This window comes from Podarcis melisellensis (genome assembly GCF_964234715.1).
Source record: "Podarcis melisellensis genome assembly, chromosome: 7".
Taxonomy (NCBI): Eukaryota; Metazoa; Chordata; class Lepidosauria; order Squamata; family Lacertidae; genus Podarcis; species Podarcis melisellensis.
In genome coordinates, this window is record NC_138539.1 from 36018637 (window position 1) to 36045377 (window position 26741).

Sequence of the window (26741 nt, forward strand, 5' to 3'; positions counted from 1 at the left end):
TTTCCTGTTAATATTGAGTCCAGGGTGGATGCTAGTAGCTGAAACAATTAGCAGTACGGACAGCTAGAGAAACAGACCGTTTTGGCAGTTGTTCTCAGGTTCATATAATAGAATCTAGAAGAGAAATTGGTTTTGTTTTTTCTCTTAAAGTATTCTAGGTATACTTGATTAGTGTGTTCATATACTGTACTGTGGTACCTCAGGTTACATACGCTTCAGGTTACAGACTCCGCTAACCCAGAAATAGTGCTTCAGGTTAAGAACTTTGCTTCAGGATGAGAACAGAAACCATGCTCCGGCAGCGCGGCAGCAGCAGGAGGCCCCATTAGCTAAAGTGGTGCTTCAGGTTAAGAACAGTTTCAGGTTAAGTACGGACCTCTGGAACGAATTAAGTACTTAACCCGAGGTACCACTGTATAGTCTTAGAATGCAATCCTATACATGCCTACTCAGAAGCCGCACAATGTGACTCACTCCCAGGTAAAAGTGTATAGGACTGCATTTGCAGCAAGCAGTGTCAAAACAATGTTTGAATTACTCCTTTTAACGAAGTATACACAAAAAGTATTTTTTCAGGATAAGCTACATATCAACACAGAGTTAAGCACACCTAAGCCTATTGATTTCAGTGGTCATTAGAAACTTAATGCCGGATGCATATATAAGTAACATGTTATGTGCAGTGAGGGGCATGAATGCATACTGATGGCCTTTTCACAGTAGCAGTATGAACTGGTTCCTCAAGTTACTTCTCCTGAAAGTGAGTTGACTGTGGTTTCACCAAGCATGGGTGTTCCCCATCCACTGACAGTACACTTTCAAGCTACAAAGCCTGCCACCCACTGCCCAGACAGGTACTGCTTCCAAGGCCCATGCCCCAGCTCTACCTCTGCTGCATTCCATTCTTCTTTCTTTCAAATGCACCATTTTCAAATGTTTCTCCACAAACTACATTTTCATCACCCAGGCCTACTCATAATTCTATGGCAACAATTTATGGTCCCTGTCACTGCATATGAAGCATGCATGTAAGTGCACACACACAACCATTCATAAGAAGGTCATGCACAGAAACAAACAGCGCTTACATTTCAGTGTATAATTGTATATTGCTTAGAATAAGTACCATAAATACACTTTGATCACCACTTCTCTTTTAGTGGATCCTTTATTGTGGCCAAGCTTTTGCTTGTAAGGCCTTCTTGGTGTTTAGGTTGATTGTTTTCATGCTGGCAAAAAGGAATAATGGAGAAGTGATAATGGGAAGATAAAACATACCAGGAAAGCATACATACCAGTCCAGAAAAAAGACAATCCCCACCTGAAGACTGAATGGTGAAGCAAGAACACGTCTTATTTCAGCGACATTCAAAGATTTCATATTAGCCAGATCCTTAGTGAAACGTTCTCCAAGTATACAGAAGCGTCTTTGGAGTAGATGCAGCAAGCTGTTCCAGTATTTGACCTGCTGATGTGGACATCCGACAGCTGATGGAACACAACTTCACTATGAGGAAGCAGACACATGTGCCGCTAAGCTGGATTCATGCCAGGTGTGAAAACAGTGTCAGCTTTTCAAAAATTGCACATGCGATCACTGCCTCCTCTGTCTGTACACATCAACAAACTACAATTTGGATTTAAACGAGGAAGCAAAGTTTGTCAATCATACTGCAATTAATTGGTTCATGGCAGATTCAAGAACATAGATAATGTCTACAGGATCCTACTTTTGGAAGAAAGATTCCTCCTCCTAATACATAGAAGCTGATCCATCTATTCACTAAGTGACAAGTAATTCAACATGGCATCTATGTACTGTCATGGTTTTCACATATTACATGACATGTCAATGATGTATTTGTAGCTTCCTAGGAAGACAACAGAATGCAAAGAGTTGTTCAAGCAAATAACAGGTTGAACCCAGTCAAATACAAAGCAAATATATTCCAGAGTGTTGTCAAATCAATCCTTCAGCGAAACAAGCCAAGAAATCCATGTGCAAAATCAAATCTTAAAAATATTCACAGCTTTAAATAGTTTGAAATTTAATGCATAAAAGTTTACACAATAAAACATGTTAGTATTCAAGATATCACAAGACTCTTTGTTGGTTTTGCTGCAGCAAACACAGTTATTCCTCTGGAAACTCTTATATATTTACTATTTTACTGAGCATGGGCTCCCTTTTATTAACATACATACATCTATATATGTGTATATCTGAATATACATGGTACACAGATTGAAATGCTAAGCCCAGTTCTATTCCATTGCCCTTAGACTGGACTTCTGTTGGAAGTAAGTTCTTCTAAGTGTTTATAAAAAATATATTTACGGTATTTTTCCATGTATAAGACTAGGGTTTTTTTTACCAAAAAATTAGTTTTAAAATTGGGACTCTTATACATGGGTAGTGCTGAGGGGTGTTTTCTTAATTTGGAGTCCCCCAAAATAGGGGGCGTCTTATACATGAAAAAATACGGTATATACATAACTGAGAGCCTTTGCCATGGCAAGAAACAAGTACAAAAGTACATAGCTTTTGCTATCATTCATCATAAAAATCACAATTATTATTTTAATGTAAAATTATAAAAGACTTGTCCACACTACTTTGAAACAATCATTATGCATTAATAATGGCAGCAAAGAAGTAACTGAATGCAAAACAAAATAGGAGGCTAATTCTTATTAGGATACTTTATTTTAGCTAACAATCTCTGCTTCTATAGAGAATTAATTCTGTGACATGCAGAATGGTTACACTGACTAGAAACTATTCCTGAGGTGATTCAGCAAGAAAAAAAAATCCAGTAAGAAGTTAAGATTCTGTTCCCAGGATTGTCCCAGAGAACATTATGGAGAAAAATGATTCTCACATGATTTCCAATGGTATATGCTTGCACTAGCACTTCAAAAAGCAACTAAATGAACAGAAAGTTATGTCAGAAAAGCCCAGGGAACCTACAATTTGATCTTTTTAGAATAATTGCTTTAAATTGAGTCGTTAGCTACCTCTCCTGCATATTTGTTGTCAGATTTTCAACAATTTTTAAAAATAAATCTTATACCAGCAAAAGTGACTATGAGGTACTAACCTAGAGGGATAAGGGAATATGGCACTGTGGCAGGGATGGGACCAAGTGAAAGGGAGAGGACCTGAAAAGGCATCATGTTCCAGTGCAGGATGTTTCCAGGTGGATTAGTTAACTTGTGCTGTGTGCGTGTGTGATATATATATAGTGTGTGTGTGTCTCAGGAAGTGTAAGCTTGAGTAAAAGAAGAAGTTAGTTGGACTGGATTGAGGTCTAGGGTAGTGTTGTGACAAGCAAACTTCCTGAAATGAGAAGCTGTGACCAAGTTCAAAAGATCCAAAGTGAATCACTCAAACACATTGCAAAATCTGCTGCAAGAAATGCTTTTGCAACTACACAAAATAATATTGTGCATGAGATTTGCAAAGTCTGCTTGCATATATACAATACAAATATGAAACTATGCCAAAAACAATTCCTTTAAAAAATACAGTACTTATCGTTTAGAATATATGAAGTAGGTCAAAGCACAGGGAAAGAAGAGGACAAAGTTATAATAAGTTAGCTAAATAAAATTGCCTATTCTTGAAAAACAGGTTCTCATCGGGAAGAGTTTCGGGGAAACATTAGTAAGGACTGTTGATGACAGATAATAAAATATGTGCTTAATGGCATACTGGTAAGAAGAGGAAAAGGGTTTCATAACCTGCAAGAGAGAAGAAAAGAAAAATGTGTAAGAACAAGCTGGATCCTGCTCCATTATGTCTGAAACACATCCTCGTCAGCCTAAACCCTTTGGTCCAGACTGTAAGAACACCATCCTCCCCACTTCCACATTAGGGTGCCAAGCCCATTTTCCTCTGCTTTGTAACCTCTTCCTTTCCTTACTTCACAAACACCTCTTAACTTCCGCTCTCCAAGGTGCCCCTCCCCAACCCACAATTATCTTCCCACTAAGCAGCACTCTCCCCCCCCCCCAGTTTGGGGTGTGCTCCGATCCCCACACCCCCTTTCCGGAATTTTGCTTCCTTCCCAACTCTTCTTTAGAAGCCACTGATCATATCCAGGGCTCGAGACTGCACAGCCTTGTTTGGGGGGGGGGCATCTTGCGCGCCCCGTTTCCACTCCTCCCTCCCTCCCTCTCTCGCACACACCTATCGCCGAGTCCTCCTTCCTCCTCCCGGGATTCCATTTCCTCCGCCCCTTGTTCCACTCCGTTTCTTACGTCACAGTCTCAGGGTTTTCCTTTTCCCTGACGGCACTTTCGCCCGCCGCGCCGATTGGCTGTGAACCGGAGCCAATGGGAAAAGACATCCCCCCCCGCCAGAGAAATATATTCTCTGAGCTGGGTTGGCGAGGCGCGGGCAGGTTCCCCGGTCCCAAGGGAAGGCGGGGGGGGGGTCAGTTCGAGAAGTGGGCGGGGAAGAGAGAGAGAGAGAGAGACACAGAGAGAGGGGGGGAGGGGAAATCTCAAGCACCAGGTGGCTCCGGGCTAATCCCGTAAATTCGCGAAGAGGTCCTCCTGCCGATTTAAAAGGGCAGGCGCAAGAGCGGCTTGCAGGGGAGAAGAGGCAGCGAGTGTTCCCTGAGGCGGGAAAGGGCGAAGTCACCTTATTTCAGAGCATCCCTCCGCCACACACACACACTTCCCCGCCACCCCACAGAGCAACCCTCCTCTTCTCCACGCGCGAACGAGACCGTCGTGCGCCCCGCCCCCCGTGCCTCACAGCTGCAGAGTTTCCCCGCGCAACAGTATCCCACGCAGGAAGCAGAAAATGCCGCCTCAGCCAGGCAGGGAGTCGTCGCCCCCCCCCCCCGCCGCCGCCCTCCACACACAACAAAAGCCGCCGTCCTCCACAACCCTTCCGGGCGGGCAGGAAACCTCACGAGGAAACGGAGACCCCACCCACGAGCGGCAAGTCCGCCCTCCGCCTGCCTCCTCCTCCCCGGAGCAGGACGGCGGAGAGTCCCTCGCGCCTCGCCGGCGGTTCCCTTAGCAGTGCGCCCACAGGAAATGGGAGAAGCCGCCGCCGCTCTGGCTGGCAGCCCTTCAGCGCTTCCCGCAGGAAACGCCGCCGAGCTGCTCACAAAAGAGCGCCCGCTTCGGCACCTTCGGGCCATTTTCGGCCGCGATCCTGAAGCACGTTTGTATTCAGAAAGCAACCCCGCTGGGCTCAGGACAGAGTCGTGACTCTGCAAAGGCTTCGCTTTCTCTGCCGCTTTGAGAAATGGCTCGTGTTTTCCCTCTTCCCGCTTTGCAAAGGAGGAAAGAGGGTGCCCAGGCAGAAACGTTTGTCTAAACTAGCAACGTGGCCAGAAGTGTGATTTAGGAAACACAAAAAAACCTGGCATTGGTCAGATCTATGCAGAGTTTAATCTCGCACAATCTTTTCTCCTTCTCTCGAGTAAGTTGCTCTGGAAGCACCAAGCCCCAAAAGCAGGCGGGGGCGGGGGGCGGGCGGGGACGCGACTAAACAGAAGATGTTGCTGGACTCCAAGTCCCATCACTCGGAGTCACAAGGCCGAGAGGCACAAATGATGGGATTTGGAGTCCATAACCATCTGGAGTACCACAAAGGAAAGGTAATGCAGACCCTCCAAGTGTCTCTATTTTCCAGGGATGTTCCTGATTTAGAGAAGCTGTCCCGGTTTCTGATATGATCTCAGAAATGTCCTACTTTTCCTTAGAATGTCACTACAGTATTTTCATTGGAGAAATGTTGGAGGGTATGGCATTGTCCGACTCTCAAGCCGTCTGAAGGCAATCCTGTATAGGGAAGGTTTTTAAAAAGTTTTATTATGTTTTTATATATGTTCAAAGCTGCCCACAGTGGCTGGGGCAACCCAGTATGAGGTATAAATAGTAAAATTATCATTATGGAATGGGACATCCCTTTTCTCATCAGAGAAATGTTTGAGGGCATGGTAATGTTTCTTGACCCTTTGCATTGAATAAAAGTAGGGGGGGGATGAGAAGTCACTGTGAAATTAGATTACAGTATTCTGCATTAAATTAAGAGACTGCAAAGATTAGGGATACTGTACATGTGGAATATTATTGATGGGCAATTGTCTGGTTTATGCTGCACATTAAATATGACTTAATAAAAAATAATTAACTCAGATCAAGACTGAGTCTTTTGTACTTAAAAATGGAAGAACAGGTGGGAGGGTGCAAAATGTAATGTCAGCAGCACCCATGGCAGCTGTTGCTGTTAACTGCAGGTTGTGTGTGAGTGGTACTGTCTACAGGATGGAAATAAATATTCAGATAGCTTAGCTGGTTAGACCGTGGTGATGATAATGTCAAGGTTTCAGGTTCAATCCCTGTATGGGACAGCTGCATATTCCTGCATATATGAGCCTCAGGGTCCCTTCCAACTCTACAATTCTATGATTCTATGAACAAAAGAGCCCACTGGATCAGGCCAATGGCCCATCTAATCCAGCATCCTACCAGATGTCTGTGGAAAATATGCAAGTATTCGAAACTAAATACTATCACAGCATCAATTTGTACAACAGCATTATTATACTGGCAGTTTTATTTTCAGTTTCCTTCCTAATTACCCTTATCATGGAATTTGCCTTATCATGAGTACCATGCCCTGGGTTACCTAGCACTTCACACTAGTGTTCTGTGGCCCAGTGGTGTAGTGTGGGGGGTGCAGGGGGGCCCGGCTGCACCGGGCGCAACATCTGGGGGTTAGGGTTAGGGGGCGCAAATCCACGGGTTAGGGGACGCAAATTACTTGCCCTGGGTGCTGACAACCAATGCTACGCCACTGCTGTGGCCTGTTCTAATTTATGGCCTTTAAATGACTTGGGCCTAACACATCTTTTCTCACAACTGAAGCCCAAACAGAGGCATTTGCACTGTTAGTTCAATAGTTATAAAATCCATGTGCATTGAAGGTCACCAAAGCCTGAGCTTAAGGTTCTCTCTGCAGTTCTCCTAAAACAAAAGTATTGGTTGGGAGGTACCTTATTTTGAAACTAAATTGTACCAGATAGCTCCTACTATTGATGTCCCTCCACAGTTCTCACATGTGATGGTGTCAGGCACACAAGTAATTATCACTGGCTGCATAAAGAATCCTTTATTTCAGAGGCACAATATTTCAGAGCCCACTAAGTGTGAGCAAGGAGCAGAATTTCAAAAACAAGGGACGTAGACATGTAAGTAGTAATGGGCAACCGTCCTTTGACTCAGTTTAGAACTGCACTAGGTAAACCAAGCTATTACAAAAATCAAGAAAGAACTTCTTTATTCACCGCACCCAGTTCAGAAATTGTAACCTGCAAATGCCTGGATTCTGCTCACTTAGCTGGCTGGCAGCTGCCTCAACATAAGGCCTTCCTTACTTCCTGGTTTGCTAGCAGCAGTTGCCCATTCGTTGATAACATTACAAGACCCAAACTTGGTTGGATCTGGACTCAACTTGTAGTGTGGCAAGAAACTTTGAATAGAGGTGTATGTATTCTGTACTCTCCTCACCCCATGTTATTCTTCATCACTACAGTGGTACCTCTGGATACGAACGGGATCCATTCCAGATCCCCATTCGCAACCTGAAGCGAACGCAACCCACGTCATTTTGACCGTCTGCCCGAGCAGCGAAACCCGGAAGTAACGCGTTCCGTTACTTCCGGATCACCATGGTGTGCAACCCGAAAGCGCTCAACCTGAAGCATATTCAACCCAAGGTATGACTATAGTTCTAAACATATTTCAGAAATGTTAAAGCATTTGCTTTATGTGGCTGTGGATAAGTTGAGAAAAAGGTATGTGAGTAGCTTCTTAATATTGCAGTTGTCTACCAAAGTTTACAAGGCCAGTCATGCCAAACAGAACATTTGAAATGTTTTAGTGCTAAAAAAAAAAAAAATCAAGACACATTTATGATTTTTTTTAAAAAAAAAATCTAATGTAAAACTTCATTAGCCTTTTCACCTATGTAAGGAAGGGCTGAGGTCCTTGAATGTTGTATACAAGGGCACATTTAGTTTCTAAAGTGAGCATTCTTATCTATAAGAAAAGGTGATTTATTTAATTACACACCCCTTGACAGAACTACAGCCCTACTTAGTGGGTCAATTTCACCCTCTCTAGTCAGCACTGTATACAGTGAGGTTTTCGTAGCAACAGTCTTTTAACTGAAGCCAATTCTACAGTAGGAAAAACTTTTCAGCTGCTAAAGCAAGCAGGGAATAAGCCTCTGGCTCAGATCCTCCTTTACTGTAGCCTGAGTAGGGTAATATACTGTAATTGGTTTTCCACATTTGCCAAGAGTCTGTTTCCTCTTATCATCCACAATATTTAACACAGGGCTTGTAATAGGTCCAAAAATAATAAAATCAGTCCCAAGAATAGAAGTGATAGATCCATAACATGCTGCTTTTTGTCATGGTCTTGGCTTTGTTAGAGTCTGTTAGTAGTTTTTATTACCAAATGATGTGGTTTCTTTCATGCGCAGCAAACCTAGTAAAGACATTTCATCAGCTACTTACATAGTACCGACATGGATTATTTACAGACTGAGACTTCAGTGGCACAATAAAACAAAATTAGTATGGTATAATATTAACAAAGTTACGATGTAGTTAGAAAAGAAACTCTGCACCTCGACCAGTGAAAAAGGAGCAGTACAAGAACATATGTATATAAGCCTCCTCTTGGGAGAAATCACCAATATGTGGAGTTAATTATATTTTTGTGTAAGTAAGAATAGTTATATACCGGTTATTCATTTTGCTGCAAAAAACATACTTCCCCTATATTTGTAGTATGGTTTTAATATTTTGTAGTTTTAAAACTGCTTAGCTTGTCTCATATTGAGGCAGTTAGGAGATAAAGGTATTTTAACAAGTACAGATGACAAAATATGTAACTACAAATGCTTATACTGCAACTCTAAACCTGCTTACGTGGGAGTAACTGACTGAAATTAGTGGAAATTATTGAGTAGACATGCACTAGATTCTGCTGTTATTTAGAAAGAGTACATTACATTGAAGGGATGTGGGTGGCACTGTGGGTTAAACCACAGAGCCTAGGACTTGCCGATCAGAAGGTCAGGTCAGCGGTTCAAATCCCCGCGACGGGGTGAGCTCCCGTTCCTCGGTCCCTGCTCCTGCCAAGCTAGCAGTTCGAAAGCAAGTCAAATGCAAGTAGATAAATAGGTACCGCTCCGGCAGGAAGGTAAACGGCGTTTCCGTGCGCTGCTCTGGTTCGCCAGAAGCGGTTTAGTCATGCTGGCCACATGACCCGGAAGCTGTACGCCGGCTCCCTCGGCCAATAAAGCGAGATGAGTGCCGCAACCCCAGAGTCGGTCAAGACTGGACCTAATGGTCAGGGGTCCCTTTACCTTTTACATTACATTGAACTCTAAAGTTAGTCTAAAGGCAGGGACTGGGAACGTATGGCCCTCCATGTTGTTGGATTCTAATTATATCAGCCAGCCAGCATGACAAATGGTCAAGGATGATGGGAGTTGTAGTCAAACAACAGTGGAAGGCCACAGATTTTCCAACCCTGTCATAAAATGCATACAAACTGTATGTAAATGGAAACTCTGAAATACACTTACACCTAAGAAAAATGTATCTCACTGCTGGGGTCTCTTCCTACAAAGCTTCAGCCATGGAGTTTTCTAGTGGCCATTTGATCTGATGTACCCACTTCTATGTAAATATAAACATTGCTTTTTAACGTTCCATTCAGTAATATGGAGCAGATTGACTTGGTGCTTGTAATCACTATCCTACTGTGGCAATGGCCAACTATGTGTATGACAGATCTCATATGTACTGTCATAACAAAGTTCTTTCATCCAACCATATTTTCAGCACCTACAAAGTTTCATAATGCTAAAGCAACACCTCTAATATATCTGATGTATTGATTTGACAGGAGAATTAACAATACCTGTTGAGAAAAGTCTATTAGCTGCTTAGTACCAAATCTGCAATAGGTAGGCTATGAACCAGCTCAAGCAAGGTAGAATATGTACCGTATTTTTCTGTGTATAAGAAAATGTTTCTTCCAAAGTTTTTTCATCAAAATTTGGAGTCATACACTGGAGCATTTTCTCTGAATTTGGCATGTTCATTATCCCACACACTTCATTCAATTCAGTCAAAGGGTGGTGGGGAGTTATAGCCATTTTTTAAATTTCCTCATGAGCAAATGGAGGATGCAGAAAGGTGGTTTTTTTGTAGCCTCTGAAGTGCTCTGGAGTGAATGAAGCTGCTTTCTAAAGCAACAAATCAGTCTAAACAGTCTCTTGTGGTTGATGTAAGTGTAAGAGAGGGTTGTGGCTATCCAACACCAGACACTTTTCAATGAAACCAATTATCTGGACACAGGCCTGGTTTTGGCACTGAAACAGACCTGGTCATCCCAATGAATAACCTGTCAGGAGAGGTCCAGGCTTTTAAGTTAGGTTTGCTTACATCAAACTAGCGTTTAATGAACTGCACCAGCTGCTTTTCCCTTCTAGCCACAATCTGAAGTAGTAGAACTAAACTTGAAAAACACCAGAATGATGCCTCTTCCATAGAAGCCTACCCATGTTTTGAAAATTTCTAATGAAGGTCTTCCAAGTACCTTCTTTAAGTGTGTTATGTAACAAAGAGGGTTTTTTCAACATTGGTGCCTGGAATATGCTAGTTTAAAAGGTAACCTAGTCCATACACCACAGTGGTACCTCAGGTTAAGTACTTAATTCATTCTGGAGGTCCGTTCTTAACCTGAAACTGTTCTTAACCTGAAGCACCACTTTAGCTAATGGGGCCTCCCGCTGCCGCCGCACCTCCGGAGCACGATTTCTGTTCTCATCCTGAAGCAAAGTTCTTAACCTGAGGTACTATTTATGGGTTAGCGGAGTCTGTAACCTGAAGCATCTGTAACCTGAAGCGTATGTAACCTGAGGTACCACTGTATTTTTCTTGGCACCAGGTTAAAACATTTCTATTTTTCCAGGCATTTTAATTTGTGCAGTACCTCAACCTGCCACGTTATGTTTTTAGCTTCTGCTTCATATTATTGTCCATGCTGTCATTTTATTTATCCTCTTCTCCCAGGTCTTTGATTAATTAAACGATCTATGGCTTTTAAAACGGTGTGGGGCTGTTATTGTTTGTCACTATGGTATGCATCTTTATATTGTAAAACACCCTGTGATCTTCTGATGAAGGGCAGTACAGAAATTTAATAAATAATGATAATATTGCTTGTTTTAGTATTGATAGAAACAATCATTCACCAGCCCCAAATCTCTTGGATGATGGGTGGTATGTAAATATTTTGAATAAACAGATCACATTTAAGCCACCCTGGGTGCCTTTTCAGCTGAAGAGAAGAAAATGCTTAAAATAACTAAATGCTAAATTGATTGTGTGCACCGTCTTTGAGACTATACACATGCTTGCAATTAATCTAGAAATGCATTTGTGAGTTCTTGTGCAGTTGTATTATTATGTAAGGAAAAATCACTTGTACAAGATTAGCTTAGAAATGGACCTTAAATATACTTTAAATGTGTAGATTCAAAATTGAAAAAAAATTACAAACCTTCACTTTGTTAAATAACGTTTTTTGGGGTGGGGGTGATTTTTTAAATGTACGAAGTAGTTCTCAGCAACAGGTACCAAATGGATAAGCTTTGTTTTACCTGTCAACAAATAGTTATTGGCTCCTTGCTAAGTACGGACTGGTCACCATCTCTCTGATTAATCCACCTCATGATTGCTGTGAAGCTCAGGTGCTGCTCTGAACTCAGAGGAACGAATGAGATACAGCTGTAACGAATAACTGGACTCCAAACTGCGTTCTTCAGCTAAAGTATGCCCACCAAGACAACCTAAATATGGAAGAGCAAGAATTGTGGTATTCCATTTGAACATATCTATAAATAGTTTACCCTGGAAAACCCAGCAATACAGATTAGGGTCAAGAAAAGATGCTCTCATCTAGTTAAAGAGTGTCATTAATATTCTCTACTTGAAATATATAATTAAACAGGAGTTTATTTTGCAGTGATGTATACTAATTCATTAGAAGCATGGGGAAAATTGGAAAAAATCATGTGGAGTACAGCACTAAAGCATTTCCAAGTTTGGCCTTAATCAGGATTTTCAATCTGGCAGTTTTATTGTCACACCCCCTTCACAATAGACAAGATGCTTACCATATTAAGATTACAAGTTGTCACCAAAAAAGAAAAAGAACCAAATCAACTTTACACAGCCACTGTACATCTAAGTTGAAAAACTATCCTTGATGGAAATATACCTAGAAATGAAGAGGCAAATAACGTTTTAAGAAATATGAAGTCTTCATAATGTGCCATTTTATGAGTTTCAATGCTTCCTGTATTTTTCATTCATTATAATATGTTTAACCTACATAATTAAGGCAAACAGCTAATCCATTTCTGAAGAGGTGCTGTGGAAGTTGTGAGCAAATAGCAAACATTTGGCATTAAAATAGGCATATGTAGCTTCTAATACTATACATAAAGCATTTTTTGGACTCTAGGATAATGACAAAAGGACAAACATGCTAACAATGTCAATAAGGTTTAAAATTCAGCATCTAAGCAAATTCCTAATAATGCTTCTGTAGTTCCAAGCTCTAAATGTATAGAATTTATGCAAATGCATTAAAGAATTATAGCTTGGCAAATACACCCAAGCAAGTTATTAAACTATATATACAGAAAGTAAATGATAAATACAGAAAAGAGTCCTTCTGTTTTTCTTTAGAGCCTTGAAAATGGACAAGAGTTGAAGACAGTTCTACAATATTAAACATTAGGAAACCACTGGAGTTGGGCAACCTAACTACACAAACTGATTAAAATACTCAGATGACTTTGTAGTGTTTAATACAGTTCGTAGTCAAGGGCACAAGACAACATTTAACAAAAAATAATCACATCAATTGACTTAGAAATCAAATGGAAATATAGATATGAATACAATCTCCAAAACCTGTCTTTTAAGTGAACATTAACCATTTATTCAAAGTTGTACAAGAATTTGAAGAATAAAGTCTTCTGCAACATGATGCCATCTTACAATAATTTCATGTCGTAGTTGAAATTGAGCGGGGGAGGGTGAAACAAGTTAGTAGGCCCCTTCAGGCAGCTAGGAAGTAAAAATAGGTTCAACAGCAGCCTCCACCAGCCTGTTGTCCTCCCTGATTGCCTGCAAGTGTTGCATTAGTAGCAGCATGCTGAGGGCCGATCTTAATGCCATTTGCCTGAAATAATAAAAGTTGAATGCACATTAATATTTTTGGAACACTGCCACAGGCTACAGCATTTTAAAGTAGTTAATCTACTTCTGATTTATGAACATCTAAACTTATTGTCTCCTTTTCATGATAATCGAGCTGTAGGGGGGAAATCCTATTAAAAACAATGTCTGGTAGCAATTAAGGAAACAAAAATCAAGAATAGGATATATTATTTCATTTTTTCACCATTTCTGTACAACAGAATCCAATAATCTATCCTTGCCGGTACTAATGTATATAGCATGGGCCAAACCTATACACAGAAGGTTTTCAAACTGTTTCATAACAGTAGAAATTCTTAATATGCCTAATAAACCTTTGGTCCCACCAAAAGAAGTTCAGGTTTCTTCTGGTCTCACACAGCAAACCCTTTTCTTCTCTTTACTGCATTTCCTTCTATGTTGAGTCAGCTGTACAGACTAAGGGCATACAAGTGTTCTGTGTCATCAATAATTTCTATGATCCCCAAAGACATGGCAAGTTGCCAAGAACCACACACAGAGTAGTTCTTTCATTCATCAAACTTACACTTATATCCTAACCCACACTCCCTCAAGTGGATTTTACCTAAAAATACAGCACTTTAAGAAAAGTAATACAGTAGCTTCAGAAATTAAGCTCTTAAGGAAACTTTGCGTCACAGTAAATCTCAGATTTATAGTGCTTGGCAGTTGTTCTGCAACAGTAGTAGCCTTGGGGTTTCTGGCACTAGCTCAGTATTGACAGCAGCTGATGTGGTTTCTTTTCGCTCTTTGACTCCTCTTTAATAAAAAGCATGCCCTATGGCTCATTGGTTTTGCCCCCTCTGGGCTGGTAGCAACTTCTTGAGGAATCAAGGAGCCAGACTTGGCACTGAGCCAAGTAAATAGCATGCACTGTTGGCTCTTGACAGCATACGGCAATCAAATCTCCATAAGGCACAGTAAAGCAGTCAGATTCTATATGAAACTCGACAGATACAACAAGCATTCTTTTTCAGAGCCAATGATTACTGTCCAATATATATGCTATCCACTGCTAACTTTAAACCATATGTTCTTTAGTTATCAGATGAGAATGAGATAGTTCAAATGGTACTAGGGAAAATAAGGAGAGAGGCATAGTATATAGTGTAACCCTGCCTTCTCATGCTGGTATTGTGCTAGTCGTACCACTATTCCTGATAATTCTAGACCCTCCCACACTTCATTTACACACATCCAGGGGCCTGCAGCTCTTCAAGGCACAGCAGAAACATGCCCAGCATGAACAGGGGAAGGTTATAATATGTGCTGTTATGGATAAACCCCTCTCATATGCAGAGGAGGCTGGACAGAACTAATACAAAATGAGTAGTACAACTTGTGAAGATGCAACGTTTCCTCTAAGGAAGCTTCATTTTCAGAAAGTATTGCATGTGCCATATTTTAAATTTAAATAATACTGAACAGTTAGATTTATTTGTTTTCTTTATATAAAGATAGCCATTAGACCCATAAGAAAATAGTTGTCATTGAAGACATGGAGCCTGCACCTGCTGTCCAGCCAAAAAAGCTCCTCTCTACCCCATCACCCTGTTTACTATCTAGCCTGATGAAGAGTTCTGGAGAACTTGAAAACTTGCACACTATTTTGTGATATTTTGGTTGGTCTCAAGAGGTAATTGTCCTAATACGGATTTGGTGACATTGTAACAAAGTGAATTCACTCCATCACTTTTATGAGCCGATTATCCTGTTCAAATAAGTTTTCCCTTGACTTGTGGGCACATGTTAGTTTTCAGACATTTTCTATTAGATAATAAAATTAATTTCTCAACACACAAGACCACATTCAAATTACATATTCACTACCGGAGACTGATAATCTTCATCAGAGAAAACCAGTAAGGTGATGTCACTTTGTCAAAAATAAGCAAAATTTAAGAAAAGTAAAACTAACTCATATTAGTTTTCCAGTATTTAATCTTCAGAAGAACTGAGAATAAAGAAGAATGGAAGAATAACTCTGAAGACAACCCTCCAAAGCCTTTTCTACAGTCTCATAAATGAAGGGAAGAACTGTTGCCTGGTCATACTGGAACCTCCAGATGCTGACCTCTACTTTTAGACCTCTCTAAAAGTAATTGCATATGACAACTTTGCCAGAGTTGTGAGTTTGTAACACAAAGCATTTTACTGAGGAATGTGTTTCAACAGAAAGTAAAACTGGAGGAAGGTCTCATCTGACAGTTAATATCCTCTAGGTCTGAAATATTAGAATTCTATTTCATCACAGCCATTTGCCAAATAAAAGGCAAACAGGAAATAACATAATAAAATGTACTACACCTAATAAGGGCTGTATCCCAATATAGTTTTTAGATAGTCCCAAAGATTGGATGTGCCTAATGGGGTTTTACTTTTATTCTTTTAGCAACAGATCCCATGAAAAACCACTAACTACTTTTGAAATCTCCCTCAGTTTCAAAAGTAGTTTGCAATGCAGCACACAGTCTGGTTTTCAAGAAACATATGCTCGAAGCTCCCTAGGATGTATGAAATGATGTGTGTGGTTGTTTGGATTCCAGCCACTAGCTTCCCAATTAATGAATCAGTGACCTAGAGATGAAAGACTAGCTCTGACCATCCAGTCTATGACAATCTGTCATTTTCAATTAAGGAAGTATATTATGAGACTTTGAAGAACATACCACGGAGATCTCAGCATGCATCAATATGACGCCCATGAACTAAAGAATCTGCAGACATGGATGGTATGTACACCTATTTGAAATACGGTTTTCAAATCTCTCAAAATGAGCAAAACTAGAGATGACAAATTCCACGTATATAGAACCTAGCCATTTAACACCTCAGTCCTATGGCTACTGACTTGGAAACAAATCCCAAGTTCAAGAGGCCTTACTCTGATGTAATTACACATAAGATGGCATGCTAAATCTTGAATATAGTAAAAATTTCATGCGTCTCATATTTATTCTGTCTCTGACAGTACCCAACTCACATGTGGCAGACAAATTATCCTTTTGACTACTCATTTTTACTGGGAAAATGGTTTCTGAAAGTTGCTGATATCATATGGAGAAACGGATACAAATGATGGATACTTTTTCTTTGGAAGATTTAAAGTTGAGTCTTGGTTGGAGAGAGGAATTTTATACTTCATACTCCACAATTCTAACTATATCTACCCCAAAACAGAGTATACAAGGAGCTCAGCATACGTTCAGTGTGTGTAACGAGCTTGGTGCAAGATGTGAGAATTGTTATTTTGTCTCTTACATCATTCTAACATTTGAATAACTTACCTCATTATTAATGTCAAAAACGCCTTCCTGTATTTTCTCATAGATTTCCTTTGCTGTATTAATAAACGCCTGAAAAATAAATAATAAAATTTGAGGCTTTAAACCCAAATTATGGATATGTGCACTTCATAAATATAACACAATAAAAGCACAGAATTTTTGTCCCAGTAAAGGTAGGGTGTGTGTGAATCTCCCAGTGAAGATGACATGAAGGGCTCTTCAGTGCCTGCTGGAAAGTCTTGCAGGAAGGGGAAGGATTAGGATTATCTGTATGTATGCAACAAGATTAAGCAGAGCCCCCTCTTTCCACTAAATGGGGATGTTTCATAAAGAGGGGGAAACTTTTTTTCCTTTTCCCATTCGCTAGAAAGTGCCCACTCCTTACTATATAGCAACCTAGCAACTTTTTAAGCAAACTACTTGTGAATCTAGCCCATAATGTTATATTCTAAGTGGCTATGCAGAGTCTCACACGGACAATTTTTTGTACCATTGGCTATCTGATCCTTTGCAGCGTTGTTCATTTATTTCTACTCTCAGCTTCCTGTTACTTAACCAGGTCCTGAGCCACAAAATGATCTCACATTATTCCATGACTGCTAAGTTTACCCAGGGGTCTTTAGTGAAGTTGCTTATATAGCTATAGTCAAAAAATAGGAAGTATATTAACAATATCTACAAGATACATAAGTGCAAGAGTGTTGATCAGAACATCTATTGAGTACCTTCTGTGTCTTCACAGCGCAATGTCTGCCTATGTCCACAGAACTAAGTTCCTGTTGATCCTTATAACCCTGAACTTTTATCTCACCCCCCTGCTCTCCTTCCTTGCATTTTATCATTAGGCTTCTGAAACCGAATTAGCTTCAATATTGTTTACATAGCAAGCAATGTTACTATAGATGCATTTTAGCTCAAGGAAGCCAAACTTCCCTCCCACTGTTTTCAAAATTTCTCACAAAAATAATGACAACCTTACATATGATGGAGAGGTATCATCTTAAAGTACAAAACATTTCCCGCTCCCAAAAGTCTACAGGAAACATTGACTTTAAATTATTACCATGCCTAACGTATTAGCCAATTATTATTTAATGCACAAAATGGCTTTGTTTCCCCGTTTAATACTATGAGAAGAATTTGAAAGACAATATACTGTGTAAGATTTTAATGGCAGTAGCAAAGTTAGCCAATATCGCACATCAAGTTCTTTTGACTCCTTAAAACCCTACAATGCAGCTATCATCTACTCAAGCTTGCCACGCCTGGTCACAAATCTAATTCAAATATTAAAAAGTAAACAGAGTTCATGGAGGGGAACAAATCATACCTTTCCTCATTTCTACACTGGAAGCATTTGACTGCTGAACTTGCCACCAGAGCTTTGTTTCCTAATTAACAGGACTGATATGTTTTCACCTTTAAAGGCCTTACAGCTCCCTAGAGTAATCAATCTACTGCAGCTCAATTACTGCACCAAGTGCATACCACAGCCAGTGAAGGAGACTTGAACAACTGCAGCCATGAGTGGAAAGATATGAATATGCATAAACTCTAAGTGGGTGATCGAATCATCACAGAGGGTCATGAGAATTTGCAGCAAAATAATGAGAAGAATTAATCATTGCAGATTCACAAGGCACTTAGGAAGTGAGTAGGTTTTTCAAACGTGCACTGGAGCTCAGAAATTGGCTTTCAGCCAACTCTGAATTGATTTGCATTCTTCAGAAATGGAAGTTTTCAATATAAAAAAAGAAATACATTGTATTTTGGCTTCTGATAAAACACCAATTACTGCAAGGGCATAATATGCCATAGTAATTGAAAACTACTTATAACTTTGGAACTTCATACAACTGTAATCTCTTATGCAATCTGCTTTGTTTTCATAAAACAACTTTTAAAAAATTCAGTTCTCAAATATTAGTTCATCTTGACGGCTCACCCTTAAAATATTTTTTTAAAAAATCAGGCATTAAATCCAAATCATCTGCACATGCAAAGAGGAGTATGGCATTATTTAGACATCTATTAAGAAGCGTACTGATGGCAAATAAAGGTCATGATACAGCAACTAAAATGTCATGATTGAAGTCCCATATATGTGGGAGGCTCCCATGCACTTTTATGACTGTCTACACAGATAGTGGCTAAACTACATGTCATGGTAAGCCAATATGAAACAAATGCCAACAAGAGGTAGTGGTTTGTAGTTTGCACTTCCCAAACAAGTCACAAATAAAAACCAAGTTTTGTTCTTAGTTTTATAACCTAGATAAAACGCTTGCAATTTCTCCATTTCATGTTATGTAAACGTATAACTGTTAAAATATGCTTACTCTTTCACTCCAACAAAACTCATGGCTTCTGACAATTATCCATTATAATGGCGAAATAATGCCAATATCCTATGAAGGTGATCATAGGTCAATGGTAGACTATGAATCTGCCATGCATTTATTAACTCCAACATCTGAAGGCACAACAAGAAAGAAAAGCGGGAAGCATCTAAAGAAACCGGTGTGGCTGTATAAAGAGCTTACAGAGGAACTGAGATGAGGAAAAGGGAATGTATAAGAAATGGAAGGGAAATCCCAAAGGAAGAGTATAAACAAGTAGCCAACAGTTGCAGGGAGAAGTCAGGTGGGCCAAAGCTCTGAATGAGTTCCAGCTTGCAAGAGGTTAAGGTAAAGGTAAAGGTACCCCTGCCCGTACGGGCCAGTCTTGACAGACTCTGGGGTTGTGCGCCCATCTCACTTAAGAGGCCAGGGGCCAGCGCTGTCCGGAGACACTTCCGGGTCACGTGGCCAGTGTGACATCGCTGCTCTGGCGAGCCAGAGCCGCACACGGAAACGCCGTTTACCTACCCGCTGGTAAGCGGTCCCTATTTATCTACTTGCACCCAGAGGTGCTTTCGAACTGCTAGGTTGGCAGGCGCTGGGACCGAGCAGCGGGAGCGCACCCCGCCGCAGGGATTCGAACCGCCGACCTTTCGATCGGCAAGTCCTAGGCGCTGAGGCTTTAACCCACAGCGCCACCTGCGTCCCCCTGCAAGAGGTTAAAAGTAATACTAAAAGGATTCTTTGGCTAGTGTGTCCAGTTCTGGGTGCCACAATTTAAGAAGGATATTGACCAGCTGGAACATGTGCAGAAGAGGGCAGCCAAGATTATCAAGGGTCTGGAAACCAAGCCTTATGAGGAATGGTTGAGTGAGTTGGGTATGTTTAACCTAGGAAAGAGGAGACTGAGAGGAGATATGATAGCCATCTTAATATCTAAAGGGCTGTTATATGGAAGAGAGAACCAGCTTGTTTTCTCCTGCTCTGGAAGGTAGGACCCAGTAAGAGCTATTTTGACAGTGGAATGGACTCCCTCGGAAGGTTGTGGGCTCTCCTTCCTCATCAGAGGTTTTTAAGCAGAAGATGGATGGCCATCTGTCGTGGATGCTTTACTTGAGATTCCAGCAATGCCAGGGGTTGGACTAGGTGATCCTCGGGATCCCTTCCAACTCTACAATTCTATCATTCTATCTCTGGTTGAAAAGATATCAGTTGGTAGGACTGAGAAAGCCTAATGACATCGTGTGATTTCAGGCCAAAGTCTCACATGTTTCTATCCTCTTTTTCGGTGTCAAGATTCAGCAGTATGCCAATCTGTCTTAGTTTAAATAAATCCATAACCGCATAATCTGACTGAAGATGCAAATTATGGAAATGTTATAGGTTTAACATGGGGACAAGACACATTTTTAAAGATAGACAATATGTTGGTTGCAGCTTGTCAACAAACTTGCAAAATTTATTGGCATATTAGTATGCACAACAAGAACACCTATAAATAAATGGTTGATTTAATAAAACTCAAAATTTATGAACATGACTTTTGCTACAAAAAGAAAAATACTTTCTCTTTACAGAACATTAAAATAATCAGATTCTGACTTTTCTCTTCATGTAACATGCTGCCACCTGGTGGTTTTCAATATTAATTTATATTTACAATGGTCAATGATTTTCAATATTAAACTAGAAAATTTCTAATAGTATAGTTTTATTTTTTCCCCTAATTCACTAAATATTATTATGCATATTAAGCTTAGGCTTCTCAGAAATTGAGGATGTGGGTGGAATCCAATGTTATGAAAACAAACTTTTGTTTGTGCAACAGGACTTCCCTTTCTTCTGTTTCCCCTTCATTGCTCCCTAAATCTGCTCTGGTGGATTGGGGGCCTGTCAGAGCACATTTTCGAGGCACAGAGGGGCTGCAGGTAAGAGAGGAAGAATATGTTCTGCTGTGTGAGCAGAAATCCATTCTGTTTATGCACAGTGTTTGACTAAACCCTATGCATTGCCATATGCCATCAAAACCACAAACCCTTGGCATGTTCAAGCAGTGTTATTAAAATATTTTAGAAATCTTCCCTGACACTAAAATTTAGTGGTTCTCAAACTGTGGGCCAGATTTTCTGGTGCGTGCATCCATGCAGCAGCCATTTTTTGTTGCAGCCAAAGCTACTATTACTAAGCATAATATTGAGGCAGCAAATACAGAAGCTCCTTTCCCTCTTTTTCTAGTTGACAGTTTTTTAGGAGGGAGCCCAAAAACAACCTGTTATAGTCCTTTCAACAATGCCAATGTTTAATCTGTGACTTGATGTACAGACGTTGAACACACAGCAGTGCGCTACATATAAGATTCTGTATGCTTACTTTGGTTGCTGGTAGATGCATGTCTTGTGTCTGCAAGTTTTAAAAAACTGAGAAACACTTCTTAATTTTTGTATATTACCTACTAGTTTAAAAGTGCCCTGAATTTGTGACAATTGTACTAGGGTTTCTTTGGACCAATTTGCACTAAACAATAAACCATACTACTTCACTAGTACATGGAGGAAACAAACCATGATTGTTCTTCTCATAAATCAGTTTTCTTGAGCAAATATAATGCCAAGCCATAGAGTCTGGTTTGTTTCTCCCCAGTGGAAGAACTATTAACTATAATTTACCATGAAGTATGAACGGTGCCTTTAAGGAAGAGCTAATGAATTAACTTTCTGAGGACTATGGCTCTGAAGTTCATGGCAATTGAGAGGAAACCAGATTTACGAACAAGGGAGAAATTACAACAGCAGCATATTTTAGCAAGGTACTCTGAAGTGACAGATGATAAGTGGTACAGGTGAACCTTGGTTTCCAAACATTTCGGCTGCCAAACTTTTCGAAAGCCAATTGCCCCAAAGCCAGAAGTGAATGCTTCCATTTTCGAATGTGCCTCAGAAGTCAAGTGGGTTCCAAGGCACGTTTTTCCATTTTTTCCCATTGAATTTGCTGACTGCCCTTTGATCCTCAGTTTTCGAACGTTTCAGAAAACCGAGGTTCCATTGTAGTAGGAAAAACCAATAGAGAATGTTGAGGTAATCTAGACAAGATGAGCAAGGTAGATAAGCACTTTAGTTAATAACAACAACAACAACAACAACAACAATTTTATTATTGGGCTAATCTCTACCAATAATTTTAGTTGCAGGTGGGCTAAGTACTTCTGGTACAACTAATTCTATGGAAAAGGAAAAGACTAAGACTAAGGAAAAACTAGAGAGGATTCTGTGAAAACAGAAAGGAGGATGGCAGAAGGAAATAAAAATGATAACTTAAATTGTGAGAGGACGTGATCTGTGGTGGAAAGTACAGTGGACCCTCTGGATACGAATGTAATTTATTCCAGGGGTCTGTACGTACCCCGAAAAGTCCGCAAGCAGAGGAGCCGCTTCTGCGCAATACAGCGCTTCTGCGCAATACAGCGCTTCTGCGCACGGTGAAACCCAGAAGAATACACTTCGGGTTTGCAGTGTTCGCAACCCAAGTTATGTTACCCGAAGGTAATGTAACCCGAGGGTTCACTGCAATACAATAGTTTCAGAAAACAGAAAGGAAAGGAGCAAGAGACCCTAAAACTTGCAGGACATAGAGTGAGAACTGAAAGGAGAGATGTGGGATGAAGGCAAATGGAGTGGGGGGAGAGTAATGAGTGCAGAATATAAAGTAAAAAATAGTGAAAACTGGTGTAGGAAGGAAGAAATCACACATGTGGTAGGAGGATCAGGCCAAAGACCCATCTAATTCAGCATCCAACCAAGCACTTACAGGAAGCCCATGAGTAGGACTTCAGCGCAAGAGCTAACACAGTGATATGTAGAGGGGAAAGCAAGATAAAATTGCAAAAAACAAACACCTAAGTAAAATGAACAAAATGCACCAGGAAAAAATCCTCACCTATCACATGATCTGAGCACATTACTAAGGGATGATATAAATCTCATGTTCCTTGGCTAACATGAAAGACTTAATACATTGAAGTTGGAGAAAATGTGGAACTATAGAAGAAATATTCATCAAGAAGTTTGTGCCTTCCCAAAAAAGTTTTGCACCAAAGCAGGACCAATCTCAGGAGCACAAACCATTTCCACTATTAAGGTCAGATTCAACTTTATTTGTGTCCCAGAGAATTTCGCATTACACTCGTACCTTGGTTCATGAACACCTTGCAAGTTGAACATTTTGGCTCCCGAACGTTGCAAACCCAGAAGTGAGTGTTCCGGTTTGCAAATGTTTTTTGGAACCCAAACGACTGATGCAGCTTCTGCAGCTTCCGATTGGCTGCAGGAGCTTCCTGCAGCCAATCAGAAGCTGCGCCTTGGTTTCTGAATCTTTTAGAAGTCGAATGAACTTCTGGAACGGATTCCATTCAACTTCCAAGGTACCACTGTACCTGTTATCCTCCTAACATCACAGGATAATGAATAAATTTAAGTCTACCACTTGTTAGCAACACGAATTCTGGATGGGCACCCTGGTGGACAATCATGTGACATTGTCAATTTCATATTTAAAGCTTAGAAGATGTTAAACTGTATAACGAGACTAGAAAATGGGGTTGGATGCAGAATTTGGTGTGAATGTTTAGCAAGCATTTGGGGAAGGCAAAATGGGGCCATGGCTGAGTACAGTCATACCTCAGGTTACAGACGCTTCAGGTTGCGTTTTTTCGGGTTATGGACCCGCCGAAACCAGGAAGTACCGGAACGGGCTACTTCCGGGTTTCGGTAGTCACGTATGCGCAGAAGCTCTAAATCGCGCTTTGCGCATGTGCAGAAGCACCAAATCGCAACCCACATGTGCGCAGACGCGCCGCTGCGGGTTGCAAATGTGCGTAGCGCACAGATCATGATTGCAACCCAAGCGTCCACTGTACACAAAAACTACAGCTAGGTCATTTCTTTCCCAGTTTTACCTGAGCATTTTCACATGAGATTTGTTGAAGCACAGTAGTTCATTTATTTGTAGATTATTGCTGTTCACTGATAAAAGCAGAAGCATCTGCCTCCTGCCTTCATCAGATTAGTTTATATACAAAAAACTTGTTTAATGTAAGAAAAGGTGAAGATAAGAAAACCACATATTCTTTTTATCTAGCGGATCCCAACTTTTACTCAGAAGTAAACTTCACCAAGTAAACTCCACTCACTATGTGGGTTAAACCACAGAGCCTAGGGCTTGCCGATCAGAAGGTTGGCAGATCGAATCCCCGTGACAGGGTGAGCTCCCGTTGCTACCCGGTCCCTGCTCCTGCCAACCTAGCAGTTCGAAAGCACATCAAAGTGCAAGTAGATAAATAGGTACCACTCTGGCGGGAAGGTAAATGGTGTTTCTGTGCACTGCTCTGGTTTGCCAGAAAGCAGCTTAGTCATGCTGGCCACATGCTGTACGCCGGCTCCCTTGGCCAGTAAAGCGAGATGAGCGCCACAACCCCAGAGTCGTCCGCAACTGGACCTAACCGTCAGGGGTCCTTTCACCTTTTACTCCTAGAGAGGAAGGTGCACTGGACTGCAATTTTTAAAGCTATGTGGAACTGAGGAATACGGTGGAGAGATAGGGGTCAATTAACTCAGCTTTCAAGTGACTGAGTTAAATTTTATATGTCCCAATTGAGGGACAAGAAGTTCAAGTCTGCCCCTCTGAAAGCCACTGGGCTAATCTTCTTGCCCAACATGGGGTTCCATGCCTCAAGGTTTCTGTAAGAAACTTACAGTCTGCCCTGACTTGCAACAATTACATGGGTACATTACTCAGTTTTAAGGGGGGGGGGAATAAGCTTCAGAAAAATCTAATGTTTAAATACAATTATGTTTGGGCATCTAAATAAGGTAAAAGTATGAAAATTGTGAATGTGACTATTAGCTGTTCACTGACTAGAGTCTGGTTCTGCATATCCATTTGTAACTGACACTCCTGATTTAGTATCTTTCTTCTGAAAGTAACTTCCGGTGTGAGACATGACTGCCATCATTATCTCCAGCAGATTCCCTGCTCCCCACCCCCCAGCCTCATTTATTATTCAAGCACCAGCATTTCTTCCATGACCTCTGGGAAAGTGATCTAAAGGACCATCTCAAGTATATTTTAAAAGCATGTGTACTGAAAATGGAAAATAATTCTTTCCAATTTTCCAAATCACTTTTATTTTTCTTGATTAATTTGTCAATTATTTTTCTCCCCTGTCCAAACACCCTTTGATAATTATATTATTACATTCTAGCTGTGTGTCGATCGCACATAAGTGGGAGGACACCTGTATTTTATATTCAATTAACAAAATATTATGAATTGGTGACGCACATTCTTTTTCCAAAATCTCAAACATTTACCTAGAATGATGAAAATAACTAGCAGAAGAGAAGATGGAGAGAGACAAAACTTACTACTTGGCATTCGTTAATGACTCATACCAGATCAGGATCCTGGAGATTTGATTAGATCCAGAGACATTATTTTGATCTCAAAGCTGTGTCTCTAACTTCCCACCTAAATTATACTCAGAGAGTAATCATGTAATATAAAATGAATTACACCAAATTACCTCTTCTACGTTGGAAGCAGTTTTGGCAGACGTCTCCATAAAGATAAGCCCATGCTCTCGTGCAAATGCTTCACCTTCTTCCTTTTTCACTTCTCTTCTAGACTCTAGATCACTAAGAAAACAAGACATCAGTTGTTCCCTGTACAAGCACAAGCTAACTCACCTAGGCACATATCTTTACTTAAAATTAAGTCCATTTGTCTAGGTATACATTTGATGAAGTCCAATATAGAACCTTAATCACCTTCTAAGTGACTAAAAAGAAATGTATTCACTATTACTGATTAAAAACCAATGATGAGGAGAGAAAAATGGGAAGGAGGATGGCAGAGAAGACATGCAGTCACTCCAAAAGCATCATGACAAAGAACTATCAATGTTGATTTCTAACAAGAGAGGCATCTCCTCAAAAATACACTGACAGCATAATATGGAAAAATGACTCCCGGCAGCTTTTCAGACAGGATCCCAGCTGCCATTTTCATGAACCTCATTAGCCAGATTGTGGGAAACAGGACATTCCTGTCTACATTTCTCAGCTTATGCATCCTTATGCTACTTTGTGGTATAGCTTTCTAACTGCAGCTTCTATCTAAGTTCATAACCAGAAAATATAAATTTTGAATGGATATTAATACAGTAACATTTCATTTACATACAAATGCCTGCTGGTCACTTTTACCTACTCCTTCCTCCAAAATCTCTTTTCATAAGTTATATGGGACATGTATTATTAGCAGCCCAAGATCAGTTCTGAATAACTGCAAGTTCCTATGTGGCTACATTGATGTTTGTCAAAACCTCACCCCAGACAGTTGGTCTTGCGGACCACTCTTTGTAGGTGGTGTTTAGAGCAAGCAGCCCCTCTCTCGCAGGCCTTGACACTCTTGGAACCTAACACAAGATGCAATGTTTCTTCACTCAACACTTATTTAAGTTATGGAATTAGCCAATGTAAGATGTAGTGCTGGCCACTAGCCTAAATGGTTTTTCTCGGTTTAGAATCAGGGGGCAACCTCCCCTATGAGGAATGGTTGCAACAGACACGTTAATGATTATTCGTATTTTAAAGCTATGACACACACTTAGCTTGGAATAAGTTCCTTTGAATTCAGTGAGTAGGATTGTGGGAGAGGAGTTGTTGGTTTTTATTCTTTTTCTTGTTTTTATTATGTATTTTGGGTTCTCATTTTGT

General features: G+C 40.5%; 1 protein-coding gene and 2 long non-coding RNA genes across 3 annotated transcripts in view; 1 reads left to right on the forward strand and 2 right to left on the reverse strand.

Moving 5' to 3' along the window:
• Positions 1-1084: 1084 nt before the first annotated feature.
• On the reverse strand, positions 1085-4182 carry LOC309373449. Its single transcript, XR_014170038.1, has 2 exons — positions 1322-4182; positions 1085-1229 (listed from the first exon to the last, which is right to left on the reverse strand). It is a non-coding gene; the product is annotated as an uncharacterized lncRNA (long non-coding RNA).
• Positions 4183-12167: 7985 nt separating this feature from the next.
• RAB2A (RAB2A, member RAS oncogene family) overlaps positions 12168-26741 on the reverse strand; it is a 32814-nt gene continuing 18240 nt past the window's right edge. Inside the window, exons 6-8 of the mRNA XM_081917663.1 lie at positions 25547-25658; positions 16631-16699; positions 12168-13305 (exon numbers count right to left, since the gene is read on the reverse strand). Of these exons, the coding sequence (XP_081773789.1) occupies positions 13210-13305; positions 16631-16699; positions 25547-25658 (277 nt within the window). The 3' untranslated portion in view covers positions 12168-13209. The remainder of the gene's footprint in view (positions 13306-16630; positions 16700-25546; positions 25659-26741) is intronic.
• Positions 16707-22418, forward strand: LOC309373459. The gene is made up of 3 exons (XR_014170052.1): positions 16707-17360; positions 17404-19311; positions 19686-22418. It is a non-coding gene; the product is annotated as an uncharacterized lncRNA (long non-coding RNA).